Genomic DNA, 12,207 nt, shown 5'->3' with positions numbered 1-12,207 from the left:
CATCTCCCAACACTGGGTCTATTTCACTGAGTGATGTCCCTATTCATACCAATCTCTGCCCTCTCCTGATGCTTTATGTGAGCTGATGTATATCATCAGGTGTGAACTGTTATTCTTCTAACAAAGTGCTGAGTGAGCTACTCTATCGTGTCCCCTCCAACCACGTATATTACCTGCCTGATGAGTGTCAGCAGTTGAGTGTGAGAACCCTGCTCCACTGGGTAGCTCATCTGGCCTCCCCAACAACAGTCACCATTCCCTGAGCCCTTATCTACCCAGCACTGACCTAACACTTCCCAAACATTATATCTTCCATTCCTCTAGAACCCTATGGAGTAAGTATGAGCTATCATTTCCATTTTAAGAGCGTGGAAGCTGAAGCTCAAAGAGCTAAGTTGCCCAAGATTATAAAACCTCTAATCGGAGACACTGAGATTCAAACTTTGGTCTGCCAGGGTCGCCAGCTGGGACCTTAAAACTTTGCATGCACTGCTTCTAACAGTGATCTTATGGCAATGGAATTACTGCTCCCAGGCGGTGTCTCCCGCACACTCAGTCCCTGGGGCTGAATACCAGGAAGAGGGGCTGCCCTCCCCCTGGCCCATGGTGCCAACCCACTCCTTGTCACTGTCTGATGGAGCTTTGCTTTGTTGGCTCTGAGAGCTGGAGAGGGAGGACAGGAGTGCTGGGGTCGCTGTGACTCTGGGCAGCAGCCCATTCATTCATCACTGTCTCTGTTTTGCGTGTGAGCAGCCGGGCCGTCCAGTGCTATCCCACGGCTGTCCCTGGGAAGCTCCTATAAAGGGGTCTGAGCTCTAGCCTCGCAGCTCCCAGACCGTGGACATGGGGAGACTGCTGCTGTGGGTCGGTGAGTGTGTCACTCATCCAGGAGGTATCAGGCTTCATCAGCCTGTCATCCCCCTGGGGCCAGGAGGCAGCCTGGGCCTCCGGTGGCCTGGATCAGAGAGAGGTGGACGGGACATAGTGAAAGGACGGGACATAGTGAAAGGCCAGAGGGGAGGAGTGATGAGGGAGTGGTTGTCAAACCTGGCTGCACGTTGAACACTTTTATGTCTGGTTTCCACCTCGGACGAGTGAAATCAGAATTTTGTTAGGGAGAAGCCCAGATGCCACTGCTTTTCCATTGGCAGCTGGGCTGCGCAGCGCTGGCCTGGAGCTTTCCCGGGACTTCTGAGAGTGCTGGTTGTCCCCGTGCCCAGCGTGTGTGTAGCTACGGGTGTTCACCAGCATGAGAAGGAGTTAGATAGGTCTGGCCCCACTGACTCAGCTTAGAGACAAGAAACAAGTAAATGAACAGCTATGTGCTGGGCCGGTGGCTGCTCTGGAGGGCTGGAGGCGTGCTGGGGTGTGTCACTCCCTCTGGGCCATGAGCTCTGGGCGGGCACTGACTGTGTGCGGATCTTCCCTTCCTCTGTTTGCTGCAGGGCTGGCTCTGGCGCTGAGACACCAGGATGGTAAGGAAACGGAGTCCCTCTCTTCGGAGCCAGGTCGATTCCCTGGCTGAGTCGTGCTCTGCGTTGCGTCCCCTGCGTCCTCACCCTGCCCTGGTCCTGTGTCAGGGTCACTGACCCAATCCAGTTCAGCAGAGGATTCTGTCACCTGCTGTTTGTGTCACTGTCTGTGTGCTGGGATCCAGACCCGAAAATCTGCTCTGACCAGGATTTCCCAGGCCATTCTTTTCCTTCTGGGACCTCAGCAGTGGGGGCCTCCGTGTAGCTTTGGGGTGTATGTCTGTGTGTGTGTATGGGGGTGGGGGGAGTTGCAGTGGCCTGGCCTCTAGGGCTGTGTCCACGATGCTCTGTGGAAGCTGAGCCCCCTCCCCTCCCTCGGTCTCTGTCGACTAATGTATGCTCTCCCTTGCCAGGCGCTGCCCACAAACTGGTGTGTTATTTCACCAACTGGGCACACAATCGACCCGGCCCTGCCTCGGTCTTGCCCAGTGACCTGGACCCCTTTCTCTGCACCCACCTGATCTTTGCCTTTGCCTCAATGGATGACAACCAGATGGTGGCTAAGGACCTCCAGGATGAGAAAATCCTCTACCCGGAGTTCAACAAGCTCAAGGAGAGGTGGGTTCATATGGGAGGTGGCGGTCGTACTTTCAGATTTTACAGATGGAAGAGAATTAAGATCCCCTTTTTTTCGGTTAATCCTCACCCAAGGATATTTTTGAGAGAGTGGAAGAGAGTGAGGAGGGTAGGGAAGAGGGGGGGGGGGGGGGAGAAACATCGATGTGAGAGAGACACATTGATAAGTTGCCTCCCACATGGGCCCCAACCCCAGGGATCGAACCTGTAAACCAGGACTCTTCAGTGTATGGGCTGATGCTCTAACCATTGGGCAGGGCGAGAATTAAGCCTTTTATTATTTGTCAACGTTCCTCCATTCTTCTGGTCTGAGCCCCCCTCAAGCAGGACTCCAGAAGGTCCCTGAGTTGGGACTCCCTGCTGATAAACACCCTGAGCGTTTTCTTTTCGGTGGCTGTTGCCTCTGCCTGGAATGTCCTTCTTGCTCTTCTTGGCCTGGCTACCCCCAACTCTCCCTTGAAGGCCAGTGGGGAGGGTTCCAGGCATTTATCCCATTACAGTGCTTCATCCCAAATGCTTCACAAACACCTGCAACCCCCAAGTTGTGAACCCCTAAGGGGCTTCCTGGAGGGGGATGCCTGTGGGTGGATCACGCCCCTCTCTTCTCCTTTGTTCCCCCTTCCTGTGCTCTGCTCTGCTCCTTCCCTCCTCCTGCCCTTTCTCTTTCCCTCCCTCCCACCCCTACTTCCCATTGTTCCCCCATTGAATGCAGCTGCCCACTGACCTCCCCACATCATAGGAACCGGGAGCTGAAAACTCTGCTGTCCATCGGGGGCTGGAACTTCGGCACATCAAGGTGAGACTTTGCCGTCCCCATCTTCTCTCCGGGCGGGGGGTGATGGCAGGTGCGAGGGTGGAGCAGGCCGGTAGGAGCGAGGACAGGTGGGGAAGCCGGAAGAGCTAATGCAGACAACTCCCCCCAGGTCCTGATCTGGCCCTGGACTCAGGGGCCCCCTGACCTCTCCCCGAGAGTGAGAGACTCAGGGAAGTTCTCGCAGGTGATGGGAAAGGGGGTGGGGGAAATGAGGGGCAAAATGGGGTCCTCACAATCGTCCCCCAACCCTTCATAAGACGCAGGGGTTTTGTCTCAGACTGGGGAGGAGTCTTGTTGAGGGCAAGAGGAAGAAACCCCAACCCTCACAGGGCCTGAGCTCCCTCACTTTATAAATGGGTATTTACAAATATCTACCTCCAAGGGTTGTTCGGGGTGTGGGGGTGTGAGGAGGAAGTAGCGTAAATGAAATGCCACATGTAGGGCCTTGGCACATGGTGGCAGCTCTGGGAACACCTCACCCCTCACGAGGCAGCCTGCAGGTGAAAAACTGCCTTCCCGTTCTCTGAGGGAGCATTTCCCCAATTTCATGGCTGAGGCCAGTGGTAGAGGCCACCCTGCCTCCTCGCCTGGGAGGAAGGAACCGCAGGAGAGGGCGACCTGGCCGCCTGGGAGTGCGAGGATGCACCTGTGCGGACAGTGGAGGGAGGACTTGGGATGTTGGGTGAGAACTGGCTCCGCCCACCCAGACCACGCCTCTCCCTCTGTGGCCACGCCTCTCCCTTGGTGGCCAGGTTCTGAGCACTGGCCATTGCAGACGCTGGACCAGGAGCTTACACACAAGAGGCCTCAGAGTGGTTGTTTGCATTCCACATTTGCAGGAAAGAGAGCAGGAGTGGGAGGTATTAAGGAACCTGCCATATTTCATGCAGGTGTCCCTCAGTGATCCCCCGGCTAGGAGGTGCCCTGCCTCACCCTGAATCTGGCTGTGTCAATCAATGCACACAGAACTAGCCCAGAATTGCTTAAAGTTCAACTCCCATAAATTGGAAGTTTTCCAACAACGAAGAAAAAAAATAGAAAATCATCAAACAGCCAATGAACAAAAGAGCCAACAGGCCAGAACCCCTATCGGAGCCTGGGCCTCTGGTACCACGTTTTGCAGCCCAGGCCCCCATCAGCTCCGAGATCGCTGTGGACATGCTGGTCCTTGGCTGGGGTTCCCCCCCTTAGTCAGGCCAGGGAGGGAATGTCCGCGCTAGGACGGGTGGTGGGGATTGAGTAATTCCCCATGAGGGCACAGCAGGGGCAGAGAGCCTGGCCTGTGGGCACCGTGTTTTCTGCAGCCGTTGATGCTGAGCCCGCTTTCCACCCCAGACCGGCGCTGGTTTTGTGTCTGCCTGAATCCCCATTCCTGGGTACTCAGCCCTGGGGCTGGGAAGACGGTTTGAGATTTTCAAAGACCTGCCTTCCTCTCCTCCAGCCACATCCCTGTGCCCTTCATGGGGAGAGGGACCAAGGGACCTTACAGGAGGTCATGGTTCTACAGAGAGAGCTCCTTGCCACCCGCCCCTCCCCGTCTGCCCGCAGGTTCACCACTATGCTGTCCACATCCGCCACCCGGGAAAAGTTCATCAGTTCAGCTATATCGCTCCTGAGGACACACCACTTCGATGGTCTGGACCTCTGCTTCTTGTACCCTGGGCTGAGAGGCAGCCCCACGCATGACCGGTGGAATTTCCTCTTCCTCATTCAAGTAAGGCCAGGCTGGCAGCTCCCGAATCTGGAAATGATTCTACTTTGATTGTAGGTAGGCTCGTGGCATAGGAGGAGCAGGAGGCCAAGGGCAAGGGCAGGAGAGCCGTAAGGGAATGTTCCTTTCCTGCCACCACCCTAGAGGTGTGGGACCAAAGAGCTGCGGGGCAGGTGTCCCATGGTGGCTCTTGCTCTGTCATAGGTGACGCCTTCTCTGGGCAGCTTCCTGGACTCCTGCAGGCAGGCGGTCCGACCCCTTGCTCCGGAGCCTGCCTGCCACCCTCTATGCCGACCCACAGGTTGAGAACCGCTGCTGTAGAGCCTAAGACCATCAGAAAACACAGATATTTACGATTCATAACAGTAGCAAAATTACAGTTATGAAGTAGCAACGAAAATAATGTATGGTTGGGGGTCACCGCAACATGAGGAACTGTATTAAAGGGTCACGGCATTAGAAAGGTTGAGAACCACTGCTCTAATGCAATCACTCACCCCTAAAGGGCCTGTGGACAGGGCCTGCGGCAACTCACCTTTATGCTTCCAGAGCCTGGTCAAGGCTCCGTCTATAAAGGCTCCTGAGTGGCGTCCTCTTTCCCTGACTGTTTTGCCTGGTTCTCCGCGTCTCCCTCTCTCACCTCCCAGGAGCTGCTGCTCGCCTTCCAGAAGGAGGCCCAGCTCACCATGTGTCCAAGGCTGCTGCTCTCTGCTGCCGTCTCTGGGGACCCGCAGATCATCCAAACGGCTTACGATGTGCCCGGTCTGGGAAGGTGAGTGGGTGCTGCCTCGGAGGGCAGCACGTTGAAGGGCAGGAGGCGTTTCGAGCTCAGACCCCAGGCCTGGAGTGGTGACAAGGATCGGCTCCATTAGCCCCGACTTTCTTTAGGAGTCAGAGTGAGGTGATGTGGTACCAGCCCTCACATCATCATGGGGAGCGTCTCTGTGGGGCCCCTTGCTAGGTCTCTCGGGAGAGAGTCCCATGAGCCGGCCTCTGCTGTCCCAGAGGACAGCTGTGGACACTGGCCGTTTGGCAGATGGCTGGCATGGAGAGGCAGCTGAGTACCAACCACTGACACAGAACCAAGACTGCGCAGGCCCAGTTGGACCCAGTTTGCAGAGCAGGTCCCACAGCCAGACCAAGAATAGCTCGTAACTCCTTCTGAACAGGCCAGCTCTGGACTAATTTGCTCAGATTTCAAGACTCGAGCATTTACAGAAGGGAAACGGAGGCAGATGCAGAACAAAGAGAGGCTGGGGTGCTTCTGTGAGTGGTTACACCAGGGGGTGTGGTTTCAGTGTGAGCGGAAGGGTGGGAGACCCAGGGGGCACGGAGTGTGTTAGTCTTTTTTAAAAATTTCTTTATTGATTAAGGTGTTACCTATGTGTCCTTATTCCCCCATTGCCCCCCCGACCCTCCTCCACTCATGCCCTCATCCCCTGTTGTCCATGTCCATTGGTTAGGCTTATATGCATGCATACCTACCTAGTAGTTTGTTCTAGTGGCAGTATCTTAAGTGGATGGCCCAGTATGGGCAGGCCCATCAGGCAGAAATAGCAGGGAAGCTTGGGTGGCCAATGCACAGCTAGTTAGCTAATGAGCTAGTTAGCTGGTTAGTAGGTTAGTTAGCGCAGTGATGATCTGACTTAAACACCAACTAGCCAAAACCAAATACACATTTCCTCCTCCTGCCCTTTATAGGCTCCTGGATTTCATCAATGTCTTGACTTTCGACATACATGGGAGCTGGGAAGAGTTCACAGGGCACAACAGCCCCCTGCGGTCTCAGCAAGGAGACCCCAAGTCTGTGGTAAGAGAAGGGAAGGTCTCAGAGGCAGCCGGACCTCTGCCCCAGAGCCCAGGCCATAGTAACAGGAGGGCTTGTGATTTCCTACGTGCAGGCGTATGCCATGGATTACTGGCGGAAGCTGGGGGCCCCCTCCGAGAAGCTTCTCGTGGGGTTCCCCACCTATGGGCGGACGTTTCGCCTCCTCAAGGACTCTGAGCATTGGCTGCAGGCAGAAGCTGTGGGACCTGCATCTCCAGGGAAGTACACCAGGCAGCCTGGCTTCTTGGCTTACTATGAGGTGACAGGATAGGGACCTCTGTCTATTAGTTAAGGCTCTCCCACCTGCAGCATGGGCAAGAGTAAGGTCAAGGGGCAAAGGAAGGGTGAGGGCTACAGACAGGATGGAGAGGTAGTTTACTGGGGCAGGGGAAAGCCACTCTCTGGGATCATTTCTTTTTCTTCAGGGAAGTTGAGTCCTTTGTAAGGAATGAGGGCCTAGGTGGAATCTGAATAAAGGGGGACAGAAATTTCCCTCTTAAAAAGAATATTAAATGTCATACATGCCAATCCTGACTTACTATTTGGCCTAAATATAATTAATATTTTCTATACATGTAACATTTCAAACATTTGCAAAGTAAAAGAATAGTGAGACCTCCTCTCCCCGCCGCCACTACCACATACCCCTCACCCTGTTTCATCGATTAACCTCTCCTGGCCAATCTTGTTTCATCTCTGCTCCCTGACTCCCTCCCCACTATGAGATTATTTTGAAGCAATTCCCCAAATATCCTCTACCACAGATTCTTTCTTCTCTGCCCCAGTTCCACTTCTTTAATCCCAGTCTCAGCAAAGCTTGCTGTTTTGTGGAGAAAAGACACCAAGACCCAAGGGAATGTAAAACCCAAGGGGAGACCATGAGAGGCACAGTGTGTGGCTGTAGGATCGGGAAGGGTCCTATGGAGCAGGTAGAATCCTGATGGGCAGGAAGGACAGGGTGGGAAGGACCTCCCAGGTAGAGGACAGGACAGCAGGCGCCAGGGTGCCAGAAGGAGAGTTACAGCTTTGCCTTCAGTAGTAGTGGTGGGGCCCGTGTCTCTCCAATCTTTGCTCTGTGCTGACCTGCTGGAATGTTTTCCGGATTGATTGCAACAACGGACTTCTCTTTGCCTTTGAGAACTTTAAACTCATCAGAGGTTCAAAGGCTAGTTTGATAACTACCCAGTTGGGGTAGTTTATGCCAATTTCTAATGAACAGAGGAGAGACTTGTTCATGAAAACTCTTTGAAAACAATTACAGGTTTGGTCAGGGGTCAGGTGTGCTACTGTTGGTACGTTGGTATGGGCATTATTCACCAAACCCAGGTTGGGTTTCTTAAGGAAGTCATCCATCCACTTTGGTAATCTTTCTTTCTTTTCCATCATGGACACTAGAGGAAGGAATGTGTAATAGCAGGAATTTACTCGGAATAGATGGGAGGTCCTTCGTGAATGGCTTCCCCACACCCTCTTTGGTCTACCTTCTTCTCACTCGCTGGTGAGGAATTCTTAATTCCCGGGCAAGGAACAGTGTGTCTGCTGGTGCCTCTCTCCATGGCCCTTCCCAGAACTAACCTGCGACCCCCCTGGCAGATTTGCTCCTTTCTCCAGAGAGCGAAGAAGTGCTGGATTGACCATCAGTATGTCCCTTATGCCTTCAAGGGGGAGGAGTGGGTCGGCTATGATGACACCATCAGCTTCACACACAAGGTGAGGCCTTGGTTCTTTCTCGATCCAGCATACAGTTTCCCTCTGGCTGCCACAAGGCCCTTGTCTGTGCTGTGTGTGTGTGCGTGTGCATCTGTGTGCACTGGGTGGAGGATGAAAATGCGAGGGTAATGATGTTGGGTGAGTTTTAGGCATACCTGAACTAAATGGGGTTTCCTAATTCCATCTAACCCAACCCTCTTATTTTGAAGGGAAGACATCTCAGTTTCTCAAGATCCCATAGCTAATAAGTGGTAGATTCAAATACAGGCTATATGCCTACCCATCCTGCTGTATTGCCTCCTGGGAGTCCATCTTCTGCTTTTTGCCATTGTGCTCAATCTGGAGGGCGGCCAGCATAGCAGGTTGACTGACTTCTCCTTTGCAGGCATTGTTCATAAAGAAGGAGCACTATGGGGGGGCCGTGGTATGGACATTGGACCTGGACGACGTCAGGGGCACTTTCTGTGGCACTGGCCCTTTCCCCCTTGTCTCTGTGTTAAAGACCCTCCTGTTGCAGGCTGGTAAGTAGCTATGACCTGGAAGCTGGGGTCGGAGGTTGTATAAGCAGGCACTGGGTGGGTCCCTTCTGTTAGATCTAAAGGCTTTGGTGAGGCAACATGACACTGAGAAAAGAGAATGAGCTTTGATTTTTCTCAGGCCAATCTGTTTTCTAATCTTGGTTGGGATGTGTGCTCCACTTGACCGCTCTGAGCTTGGTTTCTGTATCTGTAAGATGGGAATCATCCTTATACTCTTGACATTGTTATAAGAACCGGATGAGATATGGAGTGAAATCCGTGCTGGCTCATAGCTAGCACTCAGTATATGTTAGTTTATTTCTCTATTTGTTTTTATCTCCTGTGTTCATGGCCAAGGGCCAGAAAAGGAAATTAATTTCTTTGGCTATCTCTTTGATAGTAGAGCCTTCCCTGGCAGTTAAGAGATGGAGCCTGGCATTCTAGGGCTGATGGTTGATAGTCCTCATTTTATGGATAAGGAGCTTAGGGCTCAAAAAGGTACCACAGCTATTCAGGGGTGCAGATGAAACTCCAACCTGATTCTTTATGATGTACTGTCCAGAGCAACTTTCTTTCTGTTTTTTTTTAAAAATAGTTTTTTATTGCTTTTTAGAGAGAGAGGAAGGGAGAGGGATAGAGAGATGGAAACATCAATGAGAGAGAAACATCATCCATCAGCTGCCTCCCACACGCCACCTACTAGGGATGGGATGGAGCCCACAACCCGGGCATGTGCCCTGTCCAGGAATCGAACCAGCGGCCTCTTGGTTCATGGGTCGATGCTCAACCACTGAGCCACACCAGCCAGGCCAGAGCAGCTTTCTTGACCTCAACGCTGCTCCTGGTGCCTCCTACAGTGAGGGACACAGGAGGTTTATCCTTGAGGACTCAACAAGTAAAGAACTAGGCCATGGGGGAAGGTCTTGCTGCAGGTGCCGCCAGAGAGGTCAGAGTGAGGGCTCAAGGATAGAGAACTGGCAGGCTCCTTCTTGGAGTCACTCACTTGGAATCTAACAAATCCCCTGAGGGCCCATGGGCACCTGGGATCATGTTAACATGATGGGGTGGGGGAGCAGGGCTTCCATGTGGTGGGATTTTATCTGTGCCCTCAAGTACATGCATTGTGGGATCTTCCAATTTTGGATTTGGGAAGCAGGTACTTCTGGCCTGGAGTGGTGCTAGCCCTGCTAATAGTTATGGAATGGGAAGGAAGGGGTAGGACTCTCATCTTTTTCTGATGATTTTCTGTAGAGTCCAGTTCAACTCTTTCGCCAAAATTTTGGCCCTCATCTGCTATGAATTCTTCAAGCACTGGCCCTGGAAGGCTGACTGTGACCAAGGCACTGCCCACTGTTTCAGGGATTTTGCTCTCAGGAGGAGAGGGTGTGGCCACTGAGACCCAGAGAAAGACTGAAAATATGACTACAATCCCCAGAGGTGGGATCGTGACCCCTACAAGGGGAGCTACATCCTTTGTAAAGCACACTGTAGTTCTACAAGGGAAGACTGAGACCCCTGGGGAAAAGGCCATGACTCCTGTGACCCCTGAACAGATGACTGTGACCTCTGGGCAACTTCAGGCTGAGACCTCTGGAATGAAGATCATGGTCCGTAGAAGGAAGGCTGTAGCACCTGCAAAGATGATTATCCCTTTGGGAAAGATGACAGTCACCCCCGAGGGGAAGACTAAGACTCTCAGAGGAGAGCATTGGACATCGGAGGTGGACACAGACCCCTGATAGGTTACTTTGCTCTTTAGATGGAAGCTGAAACAGGATGCTGCCCTCTGACCTGTCACCCAGCTCCCAGGACACTCCTTTTGCCTTGGCGACCCCTTTGTTCCCGTTGATGGAAACCATTCTGTCAACCCAATGATCCTTTCAACCAGTCCTCTCTCTCTAAAGATAGAAAACTGTGCTGTGGATCAAGGAGCCTACGCTTTGTTGGTGGCAGAAACTGGGGAAAGCCCTTGTCTTTTCTTCCAGGTCACCTGACAGAAGCCTCCTGTGCCTAACCATTCATAAACCATTCATGGGGCAAAGCAGGCCCCAAAGCCACAGTGAGCTAATCTCTTCTCTGTTGAATAAACTATAAGCAAAGAATCCATCCGAGTTCTTTGATGTGATTTATTTCCTTCCTTCCTTCCTTCCTTCCTTCCTTCCTTCCTTCCTTCCTTCCTTCCTCTCTCTCTCGTTTTCTTAATTGACTTTATTGGGGTGACATTGGTTAGTAAAATCATATAGGCTTCAGAGGTACAATTATATAATACATCATCTGTATATTGTATTGTGTGTTCACCACCCAAATCTGAAGTTACTTTCTTTCTTTCTTTTTTAATCCTCACCTGAGGGTATTTTTCCATTGATTTTTAGAGAGAGTGGAAGAGAGAGGGAAAGACAGAGAGAAATATTGATGTGAGAGAAGCACATCAATTGGTTGCCTCCTGCATGTGCCCTGACCAGAACTAAGACCAGGGAGGAACCTGCAACTGAGGTACATGCCCTTGACAGGAATTGAACCTTCAGTCCGCAGGCTGACACTCTATCCACTGAGCCAAATCAGCTAGGGCTGAAGTTACTTTCTTGAAATGACCTGTACGACCCAGTTTCAGCTTCTCCTTTTCAAGGTCACTTCCCCCTACGGCCGTTTTTGGAAAGTGGGAGTTGTGTCTAGCCCACACTGACGTTTTCCACTGTGGATTATGTGCTTCTCTCTCTCCCCTGAATAAACTCTCACTTCACTTTGGTCAGAACCAGAATTTCTTCTAGAGAAGTTTCCCATAACCCTCAAGGGAGGCTGGGAGAAGGGAAGGGGGAGTTGAATCTTCCAGTTATATTCCCTGCTTGGTAAAATCTTAGTTGTCTCTAAAAAATATATCTCACCAATTCTTTTCCATGAGAAGCAGTTGAGAGGAAGGCAAAACACTGCATTTTTGTATGTTACCTGCATGCTTCTCCTAGGTCTCCCCAGAAACACCAATCCTCACTTACTACACATTGCATGGGGTGTTTTCCTGGGCATGAAGGACCCTCAGACGCTAGTATAGACACAGGACCAATTTCTAGTCCTCCCCTCTAGGAAACAATGATGCTCAGAGTGGATGCCATACTTATCACCAATGTTATCATTTCTTTTGAAAGTGCAGTCCCCAAGTCTTAAAATGAGTCTCAAATTAAAATTCCAGTAGTGACTTACCAAACCGGCTAGAGAGGGAAAGGCTAGAATGAACCCCGTGGTGTTGGAATCAGAGGTATCAATATGAAGTCATGATTCTAAAAGTGTATACAGACCGGTCAATAGAAAAATCGATATAGAAATACAGAATGTATATACATAATTATATTCCTAGCTTGGACCACCGAGAGGGCCTGGAAGCAATGACATTTCAGAAGCAATAAGCACATCTAATGCTCAGATCTTCTAAATTTTGTTTTTCAATAAAAGGAATCAGGGATCCTTGAAAAGACAGCTGATCCTTGGGCTGGGGCAGGGAAGGCACAAGAAAAGACTGGAATATC

At 51.7% G+C, this 12,207-nt stretch overlaps 1 protein-coding gene across 1 annotated transcript; it reads left to right on the top strand.

Annotated features, from left to right (window-relative positions):
• The first annotated feature begins 843 nt into the window (after positions 1-843).
• On the top strand, positions 844-10,583 carry OVGP1 (oviductal glycoprotein 1). The gene is made up of 11 exons (XM_054712013.1): positions 844-868; positions 1,446-1,475; positions 1,886-2,090; positions 2,848-2,904; positions 4,471-4,636; positions 5,281-5,405; positions 6,335-6,443; positions 6,535-6,720; positions 8,055-8,171; positions 8,557-8,692; positions 9,941-10,583. The coding sequence occupies exons 1-11, from the start codon at positions 844-846 to the stop codon at positions 10,426-10,428; spliced, it is 1,644 nt and encodes a 547-aa protein (XP_054567988.1). The 3' UTR covers positions 10,429-10,583.
• Positions 10,584-12,207: the final 1,624 nt, after the last annotated feature.

Source organism: Eptesicus fuscus, chromosome 22 (assembly GCF_027574615.1).
Source record: "Eptesicus fuscus isolate TK198812 chromosome 22, DD_ASM_mEF_20220401, whole genome shotgun sequence".
Taxonomy (NCBI): domain Eukaryota; kingdom Metazoa; phylum Chordata; class Mammalia; order Chiroptera; family Vespertilionidae; genus Eptesicus; species Eptesicus fuscus.
This window is presented reverse-complemented; position numbering and strand designations above follow the sequence as displayed.